The sequence below is a fragment of the Cebus imitator genome, unplaced genomic scaffold (assembly GCF_001604975.1).
Source record: "Cebus imitator isolate Cc_AM_T3 unplaced genomic scaffold, Cebus_imitator-1.0 Scaffold33, whole genome shotgun sequence".
NCBI classification, from domain to species: Eukaryota; Metazoa; Chordata; class Mammalia; order Primates; family Cebidae; genus Cebus; species Cebus imitator.
In genome coordinates this window covers 6,660,204-6,674,911 of record NW_016107348.1, presented here as the reverse complement: position 1 = coordinate 6,674,911, position 14,708 = coordinate 6,660,204, and the positions used below count along the sequence as shown (strand labels likewise).

Here is a 14,708-nt window from a genome sequence, read left to right as displayed (position 1 = left end):
TTTTAATCCACAAGATGGATTAAATGATTTAAAAGTTAAATTATTCAGAGATAATTTTTATATTCTCTTAAAATAAACATCTTCAACTACTATGATTAGTTGTGGTTGTATTAAAGTTACCCATTTGTTAGAGATGTTTTAGCTTCCAGTTTTGTTAACTCATACGTAGGCCACTGAGTATGCTGAAGCATTCTATCATTCAAAACAGTAATTATTTGGGTAGATATTCTCACTCTCGTCCAACTTGGGAGGACGAAATTTTTTTAAAAAGAGGAAAGAAAAATGTCATAATTCAGAAGTTACCAAAAACACTGTACCTTGCACTGTGAGGAAAACTGAAGCAGCTGATGATCCGCCTTCACTAGAAACCATACAATGATACTCTCCAGCATCGCTGAATTTTACACTCTTTAGCTCCAATGACAGATTAGCCAAGGTCCTAATTCTTGCTGGCTCTGCCAGTCTCGCATCTCTGTCGTTCCTCTGCCAGGTTAGATTGTAATCCACTGCACTGATGACGAGACATGTTAAAACTGCTCTCTCTCCAGGTGTGACTGTAACATTGTTAGGCACTTGGATGACTGGAGGGGGCTCTGTGTGAAATCAAAAATTCAAATCAAGAGATCTAAAAGCCATTTTGCTCACTTACAGATGTGGTTTAAAAACAGAATAAATATGAATATCCAGTAGGAAAGATGCAGCGCAACAGAACTTACTGATTAATGCATATGTCTATGAGCCCCACCGCTCCCACAAATTACCACCTAAAGGATGCTTTAGGAAGTAGCACACACACACACACACACACACACACACAGACACACACACACACACATATACACACACCAAAGGATACTCAAGGCAAATCTATAAATTACAGACATGAGAGTCAAAGAGTCATGGCAAAAGACTATGACTTGACTGATTTAGGATTCTGAAAAGAGGCAAAGTTTTTATTGATGAAAGTAGCATTTGTGAACTTTTAAATTTTAAAAACATATATTTAGTGTTTTAAAGAAAATAGTACACAAAGGATAGTAGACATGAAAATGACAGTATCACCTTTAAGTGGGGTTACAGTCTCATTAAAAAGACACAGGACAACAGAAGAGTAAGATAAATGTTCTAGCAGATATGGGGAACAATTTGATCTATGGAGTTCAGGTGAACAGTAGAAACAGACCATTAATAAAATTGCACACATAGAGCCATATACACAAAAGGCATCGAGGGATGCATGTGTTTCAGATACGGTCAAAGGTCAATTACCAATTAACTATTTAACCAATATTTCTGTTGCTCTAGTTAGTTGGTTCTTTTTATTATTTTACTTTAAGTTCCGGTATACATGTGCGGAACACTGAAGTTTGTTATGAGGTATACACGTACCTTGGTGGTTTGCTGCACCTATTGACCTGTCCTCTAAGTTTTCTCCCCTTGTCCCCACCAACCAACAGGCCCTGGTGTGTGATGATCCCCTCCCTGTGTCCATGTGTTCTCATTGTTCACTTCCCACTTATGAGTGAGAACATGCAATCTTTGGTTTTCTGTTTGTTCCTCTGTTAGCTCTAGTTAGTCTTGAGAGTGAATCTAAATTCTCTCTCCAAAGTTCTCTCTGCTCAAATGCTTTAAAATGATCTCCTGTAACAATACACTATAAATAATGCAGCAATAAAAACTGTAGTGATTTATGCTAGCTAGAAATTTAGGTGTCTGTTTTAGTTTCATATGAAAGTGTGTCAAATATTCAAGATCAAACTTTATCCTTGGGATATTTAAAACTATATAAGAGTGCAGATTAATATCATAAGCCTAGAATAAATACTGGAAACGAACCTACCAAAACCATTACGGTTATCTATGAGTGATACAATATATGTGTTTTCCATATTTTCTGTTAATTTGTCATTTTTTTCCAAACTTTTTCTTAAGCAGTATATGCTAATTTAAATTGTAAAAAATGTTTTTTATTTTGTTTTTTTTTTAATCTCTTATGAAAATAGCTGGTGAATCCATTGGAAAGAATACATGACAAAGTTAGGAAGCTTTGACTGGAGTCTGGCTAGGGTTCACGGATAAAACACAGGATACTTTGTTAAATCTGAATTTCAGATACAAATAAAATAATATTTTAGTACAAGTATGCCTTGTACAATATTTGGGTCACACATATGTGATATTCACTTTTTTTTTTCTTTCTTTTTTTAGAGACAGAGTTTCACCATGTTGGCCAGGATGGTCTCGATCTCCTGACCTCATGATCCGCCTGCCATGGCCTCCCAAAGTGCTGGGATTACAGGCGTGAGCCACCGTGCCCAGCCACATATGATATTCAAATTTCACTTATTTGATATTCAAATTTAACTGGGCATCCTGTGTTTTTATTTGTTAAATTTGGTAATAATAGGCTACATAGTTCTACCCTTAATTAGTTGTGTGACTTTAGATAAGCCAATTTAGTGATATTAATAGTTTTTCTGTCTGAAAAATAATATGATTAATTTGTCTCTTGCTCTCAGATCCTATGAAGCAAACATGCTGAAGGTTAGACTCCCCTTTGCAGTGCAACCCCCATCCAACCACTTCTTTATGAAGGAAAAAAGACCCAGCTCTCCTGGCTCCCCATTCAGGGCCCTCCCGGCTCCAGGGCTGCCTGTAGGCCCTTGCTGCAACTGCAGCACAGCTCATTTCTTCCACATATTCAAATAAGTAAATGCCAACTGTCTAATAACATACATGAGCAGATGAGATTTGAAATAATGGCATATGACTCCACTGCATAAATACCTTAAGACAATAAATATTATACACATTGACATATTTAGGCATATGTGAATACATCTGGTAGGAACAGGGAAGTGATGATGAAGAATTACAGCAGTTCATGAAGGAAGGCAAGATTGCGGATTATCAGAAGTAACCTGCTCTAGGAGTATGAAGGGAACCATTCCTGAGCGAAAGTGCAACTGAGGGTAGGATTAGGGTAGCAGAAAGGAAGCCTCAATAACGAGGGAGGAAAGGTGACAAGCATAGACTTGGGACATTAAGTAAAGACCGTGAGACTGAGAATTAGGAGGCCAGGAATCTACATCTTACTACCTGTCTACCTATTTGATCATAAATGGGTCACTTGCTTTCTCTGGGCTCTGTTTCTTTAGCTATAAAATGAAAAGGTGGTGTAAGATTATTTCCAGATCTTATCCTTTCTAAAAGAGTAACCTGTAATTACAATTTAAGGTTTCCTGTCACTGACATGCCCTTGACAAGTTTTCTCTCTTCAGAATTTCACCTAAACTCAGAATTTTAGGGGTGTGTGTGTGTGTGTGTGTGTGTTGAGTAAGGGTCATTGGGTTAGGAAAAAAATTCCCAGTACAGAAAATAATTATAACTTTGTAATAGTATCAAACTAAACTACCAAATATAGTTTGAAAAGAATGAGGTTTTTGTGCTTCTGCAGTTTCATTCATTAGATTCTATGTGTTTATATTCAGTAAAAGAGAAGAACAATGCTTTCTACACCTGTCGTGCATTTAAAACAATCAATAACCCAATAACCAACATTTCAAATGAATCAAAAGTCCTTCAACAAGTCAAGTAGAAAAAAAGTGCTGACAAAAATTGAGGCGACATATTGGCAGAACTTGGGGATTTTCTTTAAACCGCTCTTGGGTGTTCCTTGACTTTATAAAATAATATCCATAATGGCACAAGAATATCACTATTCAACAATGCTTTGTTTCCTAATACCCCTTTAAAAATATAAAGGTCTAATTATTCTGTGAAGCTGCACCTGATTCCAGTGTGCTGATGACTAGTTACAGTAGGATGGCTGAGCTGGGACCTCAGCCTAGGCTAAGGGAAATTCAGAAGTGGGTGGAGCTTAAAGGCTGGTGCATCATGCAACAGCTAATCAAGAAAAAAAAATGCCCACTCTTTCAAGTCAAAAGGGGCACTCACTTATGACTTTGCCATTACCATCAATATTCTGTCCTCTTCTTTTTTAACTGACTGAGTGGGAAACAATTCCTGAAAATCAGCTCTGGCATAGTACAATTCCTAGTTATTCCTTTGCCTTCCTGGCACAGATTACAGATGGCTACTAGAAGGGCATGTGTAGAATACACATATGGAAGTTTCTGACACTGAGCCAAATTCATGACAGTCAGTTCACAAGCTCTTCCTGGCACTTCCCAGTTATTTATGCAAGATGTCTGAATCGACTCACTCAAAACTCTTTCTCTGTTGTCCTTCTCTAAATTAGTATTGCTGGGAAAAATATTCAAGTGTTCAAGTGTTTGTTTTCCCAGAAGCTGAGGAATGTTGACATGACTCCAGTGCTTTTCATAATTACTGGACATGGACAAATGAATAGTTTGTGATGAATGTCAACTTGCTAAATTGTTTCAAAAGACAAACTTTATTTTTCTAGCAGTAAGAGAATACAAATAGTTTTACTGCAAGAAGAATATGCTTATCTGACTTGCATGCTTCTGCTTTAAAATTCACCTTGAACTTACTGATAGCAAACAACATATCCTAGGCTTATAAATATATGATATACCTATCATTATAAGTTTCATTTGTCTTCAATTTTCTGAAGAAAATGCATACCAGTACAAAAAGCAAATACAGACATTGCAATACATTCAATAGTAGCAACATTTTGGTCAGAATAGGTTACAGTTAAACACACTGCAACACTAGTCCACAAGGCAGGTAGAAAATCATTCAGCCAAACAAAGTTTCTAATTATAGATAAATGCTGAGTAAGTGGCTTAATCCTGATAATTGATTATAAATGGTAGTCTTTTTTCCCCCTAAGAATTATGTGAAATGAGAGAAAAAATTATTTTTAATGTATTTTACCTTATAATATGAACTATATCTCCCATCTGTTCATAGGAAACATACAATCTGAATGTAAAATAATTAACATTACTTCTTCCCTTCTTAGAGCCAATATTGTAGGCACTGAGGCCCTGTGTTCTTAGAATGTGATCATTTTCATTATTATCTTCAATTAAAATATCAGAATCCATTCATAAACGTACTCTCCTCATTATGAGCACCGGAGAGGAAGAGGGAAAGTTTAACTTTGTTTTGATTAGAACAGATCCTTCACTTAAACTTTATTTTCTCACAGGAAAATGCTATATGATCATTTCAAAAACTATTTATTAATCCCTGACAATAATGATAATAATAATAATAATCACTAATATCTATTAAGTGCTTCTATGTGGCAGGCTCTCTTCTAAATGCTTTGCATATATTACATATTATTTAATCCTCACAGTTTCCCCATGAAACAGAGACCATTATTGTTATCATGCTTCTTTTTATAGTTAGGAAAACCAAGGTATTAAGTCCTTAAATAATTAGCCCAAGGAGGGTCATGTATCTGATATGTGGTAAAGCCAGGATTTGAGTTCACAATTCAGTGGAGAGATAGTAATAAAATAATCATAAAGACAATTATATACACACAAACTGGTTAACAAACATCCCATTTTCAGAGCTGCATTGATACTCAGGTAACTGCAAAGAAATTAGTGGTAATTACCTGATACATCAAAAAATGTCTGTGCTCGTCCAGTACCTGCACTGCTGACAGCGATGCATTCATAGACGCCTTCGTCAGACAAAGTGACCTTTTCAATATCTAAGTTCACACTGGCAGATTCTCTGGAGGGAAGAAAATGGAAAACTGGTAGTTACTATAAAACAAGACCAAGTTGAAAGCAATGATTCACTATTTCTTTTGAAGGTTCATTCAAAAGAACAATGTAAAGAAACTAAATTGATAAAACTGCAGAGTTCTTTTTAACTGAAAATGACGTACCATTTATATTTTACCATAAAATGAAGCTTTTCTATTCTGATCAAAATATACAACATAAACAATAATTACAGAGATTGAAAATTTCTTTGAGGAAATATTTTGTGGCTATGTCAAAATATAAGATGACAGAGTTTGCTGGCAAAGAAATGCTCATTAATCCTCTCTCCTATTTTTTTCAGTTTTTGGTCTCGTCAGTAGGAATCTTAGATAAAGCAATTTAATCAGGCAATATACAAATATGAAGGTAGGAAGTTGACTTTTTGATTCTAAGAAGATAAATTCCCCTTAACTTTCTTTTAGATAAGTTCCACAATGGGTGATAGGCCATATATCGTTCAACCTACATACACAATGAGAAATGAAAACAAATGATTGGTTTTATGGCTTTAAACTCTGTCATTTAGGTTAAAAAAAAATCCCTCTACTGTATTACGTATTCATTCATTTAATAAAAATGTATTCTTTGTCCTCTGACACTCTTCAAATTATTTCTCATTTTCTGGAACTGTCTTAGTAATAGATATTTAATCTTTGTTTCAAAGGCTCAATGATGTAAAAAAAATAGACATTTCACTGTTTTAAACTATGGCTGAAATGTTAGAAATATCTTCATAACTTCTCTGGTGTATCTCTGCAGCTATTTTTAATCTTAAAAAAATCAAGACACAGATAAGTTAAAATGCCTGCTGCAGTCAATAGACCTTCCACTGAATTCTGGAAGTTATGTAAAATATAATACCTTATGGTGACATCTCCAGATCTCTCCCCATCCAAACAAACCATACTTATCATCAAACAATCGTGAAGAACTTACTGAGCTCTCAATTCATATTTAGTACAACTAGGGTTTGTAAGAGAAAGTTAAAAAGGTTTTTGTGCCTTAGGAAAGTGAGAAACACAGCAAGGTCATTGTTTTACATGTTTTAGTAGCTGAGAAAATTCACTTTGGTTAAACATTGCTTCCTTTCAATTCTGTAGGCACTACATGCCAGTGGTTCTTCTTGTCACTTTCAGACTAAAAGCAGAATATCACTTGACTCCATACCATACTGATCATATGAGCTGTGTCTTCAATACTTAACAGGAGTATACTAAGCACAAGTTTGTAAATGTCATCGTCTAGGAGGTACTGGTAAGTTTCAGGAAGGTAGGGGTTTGGAAGAGGTATATCCTTGGTGTTTTCTTCAGTGCCTACTTAAAAGCTGAGCATATATTGGTATTCACAAAAACAGACTGACAGAAATTTTAGAACAGAAACTGACAATTCTTTGAGTCCTAAATCCCTCTTTTTAAAAATGAGAAAGTTGAGATACAGAAAGGACAAGTAATTTGTTCAAAGGCATATAACCAGTTTACTAAACATTTGAAGAATGTTCTTTACAGTTATTCTTGTTCCTTTCTTGATTATGAAATACATGAAAATAATTCTCTTTTTCATGGAGCCTTCTCAGTTGACATTAAGCACTATATAGACATAATAAAAAAGTTTTGAAGGGTAGACTTTGGAATAGCAAAAAGAACATGTCAAATAAAAATGCAACCTGCTGCTGATGCAAACGGGTTCTCTCTTACATCCCCTGGTGACCAAAGTGACTGACATAAACAAACATTAACTCACATGTTTCATGCTATTAGGAAATCTAGGGCAGGGACATGAGAGTGAATCAGGATTAGAATATCAGTCTATCATCACTCATGCCTAACTTGGTCTCTAACTTCTCACATCCAAAGAGCTTAATACATGTCAGCAAAGCATGTCATATCTCTGGGCCACAGAGCTGGAAAAATGAGAAAAAGAATTCTTGTGGCTTACCTCCCAGGAATTGTGTGGAATAAATGAATTAATGTTTCTAAAGAATCTCAAGTGTCTTTGAAAAATGTTACTATTTAAACATAAAACAGAATTATTTGATTTCATCAGCTAGTTATGTAGCTTCATCATTTCATATCCTGGTCAATTATGTTGCCAGTTATTAAATACACAGCTAAGTAAATCATTAAGATATATTATGTAAGGGGCAGGAAATCATACAGTTTAATCTTTAAAGAATAAAAAATTTGCTAGTTATGATGAACATTCCTGCCATAAATTTTTGATTAAAATGACTCCCCATAAAGCAACTGTATAAGCTGAGATTGTCAAACGTTTAACATATGGAAGTTATGTTGATATTAAATTAACAGTATAAAAGTCTGGTAAAAAAAAATTCCTAGAGATTTTCCCAAAATGTTGTTTGTTCCATAGTAAGTTATAAGGCAACACTTTCCAGAAATCATTTTTCTCCAGTTTTCAAGCTCTACTTATTTTTATCATTAAATTACTTATATTTGTCTCAAAAAGTTACCCAACTTCACAAGGAAAAGCTGGTGCCCTCTAGCCCACTCCTGCTGATTGTTATATGCAGGCCACACCGGCTGTGACCTATCTGTGACACCACCTGCAGCACAGATCACACCTCTCTGAACTTCTCTGCTACCCTGCTCCTCCTGGCTCAATGGGCTTCAGCCAGACTGGCCTTCTTCTGCCTGTCTTTCTCATGTTCCCAGTCCACTCTAGCCTTTACACATTTGCACTTGCTCTTCCTGGTGTTAGAACACTCTTCTCTGGATACCTTACTGATCATCCTTTTTGCCGTCTTTATGTCTTTGCTCCCATGCTCCTTACTCTGAATTTTAGGATTTCAAATTGGCCAATGCTACATGCACTCCTCCTACCACTATTATTCATCCGAACTAACCTGCTCTACTTTCTGCCAAAATGCTTACCAGACTCACTTATCATAACACTTTAAATCAGATTCAGAAGCACGTTTACCACGGAGCCAATAAAGCTAAAGCTCCAGGACCTCTCTTCTGCAAGGTCTCCTTCCAAGATTTTGTACTTAACGTCATATTCATAATTCTGTATTCGTCTTAACAACAGACCTTCAAATTATAAAACATTCAGATTTTATAACATATGAGTCAACATTTGAATGTATTCCAGCATTTATTATAGTATTATATGTATCATCTGTTTACTGTCTCCCTCTATGGCAATATAAGCACCACAGGGGCACCGATTTGTGTCCTCCTTGTTCCCTGCTATATTCCAGGCAATGAAACAAGTGAGAATTTCCAGTGGAAAAGTACATTGCAATAATAATGTCTTTATATTTACATCTTTACTGCTATATCTTATTACTGACAGAAACATGTACATACTTCAAATACTGGTCTACTCCAAGTGTAACTCCATTTCTGACAAAGCTCAAGGTAAAGGGCAAAAGACTGCCGACAGAGCAGGGAATTTGGCCTGGCTGTAGATAGTATCCTGGGGTTTTCTCAGGCATTGTAACTTTGGGAGCATCTAGGAAAAAAAAAGAAAAACAAACAACCAAAAAATCATAAGCAAGAAGGTCACAGTGATGTTAAGTACTGCCTCTGAATCCATTCAAAAATCTTTATACTTTAATTACTTTTCCTATCTTTATTTGTTCAACGCTGGTTGATTTCTGGATATCTTTTGAGCCTCTTACTACAGTATTCATTGAATCTAAGACTCCTTTGTTTTTAAGACACGGTATATTTTTGTACCACCAAGATAGAAAAAATACTACCAAATAAGTGATAATATATCATCAATTCTAGAATATGTTTTTATTTCAAAAACATAAAAACCACATATCTCAGAATCAAATACATAGGATAATTTTCCCAAAGTAAACATAAAAAATGACTTTTAGGAATCCATCAGGTTTTGTAGCATTCAAATTAGGGGCTAAGCCAAATCTGAGTGTTGTATATGAGGAAATATTGATGTTGGTTCTATTTTTGCCACTCTATAACTATTAAACAACAGCTATAGAATTTTTCCTGAATTTCCCAAATCACTAACCTATGTATAAATGATAAATGTTTGTCCCTCGACCTAATAGCACAATTTTAGAAAAAATTCTATATCTTTATCAGTCCATGGTTCAAGCTACCCTCCTTAAGACTGGGTCAGAGTTCAGTCATGAGCTTTGAAAAATAGCTCAAGTATAGCTAAATTGAAATGCTACCTGTTGCTTCCAAATAACGTCTAATCTGTAATCTTCTCTCTACATAGTAGCTATTGTACAGTTAACTAGCTTATTAATCAACTAGACAAATGAAGGCAGTGATCAGCAGTTGTTTACAATGAACTACCATCTATAGAGCAGAAAGTTTCTGACAATTGTATATAAACTTTTAGCCAACTTAGATAGTTTAATCAAATGTATGTGCCGGGCTTTTTAGGGAGAAAGAGAGTACCAGAATTTTCCAGTTCCAGTTCTTACACTGACTAATCAGAATTCTCGGACCTGCAATCAGTGAGACTTAACATGAAACTTTGGATATGCTATTTAACGGTTAAGAAAAACTGTGTTACTTACATGTAAATGTCCACAAATTTGGCGGTGCAGTAATAATATTAGGATATTGTTTGCTATTTTATTACTAACTTATGGGACCACATCACCCCTTAAACTATCAATATTCCAATGTTGAATGAAATGATGTACCTGGGACAATACTAGAAAAGGAAACACTCGATACTCTCTGGAAGACGTAATCATCCTTATCATAGCCTGTTATTTTGACAAAGAAAGCTTCATTTGGTGGTATAAAGTCAGAAATATTCCATATGCCATAAGGTTTTCGATCTGGGTAATATTTAACAGGAATAGTCTTAAGAGAACTTCCTGAGATACTCAAAAGTTCAAGAAGATCTATTCTAGCTGGAGTGGAAATTCCAGAAGTATTGAGCAGCACATAGGTAGGTATTCCTACAAGAGAAAGATTTTGTTATCATTTACAAGAAACATGCAATTGAAGTTATATATCAAGTAAGTATTTGCATGATAATAACAGGTGAGTACCATAAGGATGTCCTACAAATTCTGGGTCAATTGCAGAATTGTTTCTACATGAAAGAGAGTTTATGCATGACCAGAGAGACTTAGGAAATCCTAAGAAATTACTTTTATAGTATTTTAACTATGTTTACATGTAGAAAAATTAGAATTATGAAAATTGTTATATAATGTTTGATCACATGAATACTTTTAAAGATAAATTATTTTGTATCCTTCCGGAAACTGCAGCAATAAAAATAAATGAAAATAACCTCCCCCAAATTTTAAGAGTTACAGTATAGTTAAGCTTCTTTTTAGCTGGAAAACTAGAAATCTCAATGTATGAATAAAATAAAAGAAGGACAAGGTTTAAAAATCACTGATAATTTTATCTTTGAAATACAGTGATATGTGACATATTTAATTTTTCAGCTGTATACACATACCTTGACAATAGGTAATTTATAGATTTTGGTAAGAAAAAAATCTCAAGACCTAGGTTAGTAATTCTCAAAATTTAGTAAGTGTAAGAATCAACTAGGGTGCTCACTAAAGTACATATTCCTGGGCCTTAACTTCCATGGTTCTAATTCAGGAGATCTAGAGTGGGGCCCGGGAATCTTAATTTGTAACAAGCACCCTGGGTGACCTTCATATCAGTGGTGTTGGGATTATACTTTGAGAAAGTGACTAGACCAAGAGAACAGTCATGTTTAAAGTTAAGGTTCTCAGCTTTATTGAATACAGACAGACTGAGAAATATTTTTCATTTGGATATCTATTATGCCAATTCAAATAATTTGCACATACAAACCTTGCACTGGTCTGCTGACTGTTTTTTTGAAGTCCAGGGTAGGCTTTCGAGAAAAGCCAGCTCGGAAATCAATAGTACTGAGGCCAGTAATGCGAACAGAGTGCCTTCCACTGCTTGAGGTCTGAAAATGTTTAATGACAAACCTGGTCAGCAGTTGATCTGGTACGCTGGTCATATGCAACCCTCATCAGTATGGGAAACTGCACAATATTTAGTTAGGATGGATGTCCAAAAACTGAGGCTCTGATCTGGATGTTCTGAACATAGCTGTGAGTCTATATTTTAAATGCAAGTTTTGTAATACTTACCCCACAGGGACAGCTCTAACAAATGATTCAGTAATATGTTTCATGCCTAATGATAAAAGATACAAGTGTTTAGTCCCTAGTGAATGGTCTTGAAATAAATCTGTAAAAGCTCCATGAGGGTATGGATCTTTGTTTTAGTCGCTATTAACATAATAGATGTTTAGCAAATATTGAAATCTTCTCCCACAAATACATCCAGATTCAATTCTAGAAAATATTTACCTCTTTGCCTCTAGGACATTACAGCCAGTACAAGCAACAGAGCTGACCGTTTCCCAGATTTAGGCTACCTGACACCCTCAGCTCAGCAGTGTTCTAGAAAAGATACTCAGTGTTTCCTAAAAATGCAAAGTCCTTAGCTCCAGCCCAGAATTACTGAATCAGAATATTTGGTCAGAGCAGTCTAGGAATTTGCATTTCAAAAACCACCTCAAACTTATCAACAAGAGTTCACCATTTTATTTTATTACATAGATTACCAAGATTCTGTCTCAAAATAAAAGGACCACATAAGACCAGCATAATTAAGTAGAAGTAGGAGATGGGAGTGAAAGGAAAAAATTCACATGGTAACCCTAATGTACCAATTATCAGTCTCAAACTCAATACTCAGAAGGCACATATTGAGGTATTATAGCAATAACAGAATGCATTGGAAATATATATATATATATATAAATTTTAATCTGGTAGACAGCAGATTTATATATATACATTTTAATCTGGTGGACAGCCGTGGTTCACACCATGGTACTGGTGGGTCACTTTCAGAGCTGTGTAAACTACCCAATATTCCCTGTATCACTATGACTTCTTGTTATATAGCAATGTGAGAAGAAGGAAAAGCAGATCTGTTCTTGTTGCTACTATGTTTCTTCCTCATTGAGCAGAATCTCAAGAACTCAAGTAGTAAAAGGAAGGGGAAGAAGAAGAAAAAAAACACAACAGCATGAAAACTGTTGGGTACATGCTTAACATAAATGATGCAGCTAGTTACTGTGATTCATTTGCATAAAGGTTACAAAAGATTATATGTGTAAGTGTAGAGATCTTAGTACCACCCTATTCCATTATTTCTCAATGAAAATGTGTTACAAATTCCACACAGTAGATTAAAAAAGGAAACTATGGATCATGACTCAATTTTAAATCAGAGATTTCCTATAGGATTATATAAAACGGTAATTCTAATATCAACTTCTTTAGATAAAGTAGAGCTTTATTGAAGACACTATCACCTACTAACTTCATGTAAGTCAATCAGAATGCTTGATATTACAATGGGTTAATTTTTATTTATTCACTAACATCATATATTACCGTTAGTTGCCTTGCTCTTCAGAAAGTCCCTTATGATGAAACAGCTCTTGAGGTTACTAAAGGTAAATATGACACGTAATTTGCCAAATGACTGCTATCAAGTTCTAATCATCTTCCAAGTGCATTAATCAACTAAAAAAAGGGGTTTTAAAAAATGTGGTACTTAATAGCTGAGTGAAAAAAATAAAAATTATATAAATGTTTGAAAATATGTTTTCCTCTATTACTAAATAACAGGTTAAAATAAAGAAGATTTGATGAACAGGGAGCCCCTTATAAATTATGTAAAATTAATGTAATATAAATTTTGATCCTTTAAAGACCACACCAAGGAATAAGTATGCAAAAGTGAGAATATAGGTTTAGGTCGGGTGCGGTGGCTCACACCTGTAATCCCAGCACTTTGGGAGGCCGAGGTGGGCAGATTACAAGGTCAACAGATTGAGACCATCCTGGCCAACATGGTGAAACCCCATCTCGACTAAAAAAAAAATACAAAAACTAGCTGGGCATGGTGGTGTGTTCTTGTAATCCCAGGTACTTGGGAGGCTGAGGCAGGAGAATCACTTTAACCCGGGAGTTGGAGGTTGCGGTGAGCCGAGATCGTGCCATTGCACTCCAACCTGGGTAACATGAGTGAAACTCCATCTCAAAAAAAAAAAAATAATTTTAAAAAAGAATACAGGTGGTATACAAAAAGTTTGGAATGGGGAAGATGGCTGTTTAGGAACAGCTCAGAGTTGCAGCTCCCAGAGAAAGCACAGAGGGTGAGTGGATGCCGCATTTTTATTGCCCACGGACCAGGAGATTCCCAGGCGGAGGTGACCCACAGGTCGCCAGCGCGGCTGTTGAGGCCGGCGCAGTTGTTTTGGTCAGCACGGCTGCTTTGTCGGTGCCCTGGCCAGCAGTTCTCCGTACAAAATACACTGGTCCGGGTGCCCTTTTGGCTGGCAATTGGAGACCCGGGAACTCACCCATATATCTGATTAAAGAGGGGAATGAACAGGGAGTCAGGCCAGGAGGTTCCTGGGCAAAAAGAAAGCGCCACGAATCTCAGCACCACTGTTTAAGCCAGCGCAGTGAGTCAATGCACGGGAAATCAAACAGATCCCGGCGTCTTTTGAACAGGCGACAGGGATAGGGTCGAATATTCAACTAAAAAAAGAAAAAAAAGGCTCGGAGGCAGGGAGCCAGGTGATCAGGCTCAGTTCCACCCCCACAAAAGAACAGCAATCAGAAGCTCTCTGAATTGAGAGTTTCACAGCAAGCGCAGCCGAAACCCGGACGGTCCAGCTCTGTGGGGGAGGGGCGTCCTCCATTACCTAGGCACTCCACCACTACGAATACCATTGCTGAGGCAGCCTGCCGTTGCCAAGGCAACCTGCCATTACAGAGAGAGTCCGCCAATACACAGGCGGGCCACCATTGCTGAGGCAGTTCTAACTACACCCATATAAACAAGACTGCAGGGAAGTTCACACAGCAGCTGGGTGGAGCCCACAGCAGTGCAGCAAAGCCTCTGCAAGCAGACTGTGACCAGGCTGCCTCCTTGCTGGGCAGGGAAG

General features: G+C 36.3%; 1 protein-coding gene across 3 annotated transcripts in view; it reads right to left on the bottom strand.

Annotated features, from left to right (window-relative positions):
- The window catches only part of HMCN1 (hemicentin 1), a 455,928-nt gene that overhangs the window by 242,366 nt on the left and 198,854 nt on the right, over window positions 1-14,708 (bottom strand). For all 3 annotated transcript variants that reach the window (XM_017524525.2, XM_017524527.2, XM_017524530.2), the window contains exons 7-11: window positions 11,516-11,636; window positions 10,369-10,632; window positions 9,047-9,191; window positions 5,564-5,685; window positions 318-593 (exon numbers count right to left, since the gene is read on the bottom strand). In XM_017524525.2, the coding sequence (XP_017380014.1) occupies window positions 318-593; window positions 5,564-5,685; window positions 9,047-9,191; window positions 10,369-10,632; window positions 11,516-11,636 (928 nt within the window). The remainder of the gene's footprint in view (window positions 1-317; window positions 594-5,563; window positions 5,686-9,046; window positions 9,192-10,368; window positions 10,633-11,515; window positions 11,637-14,708) is intronic.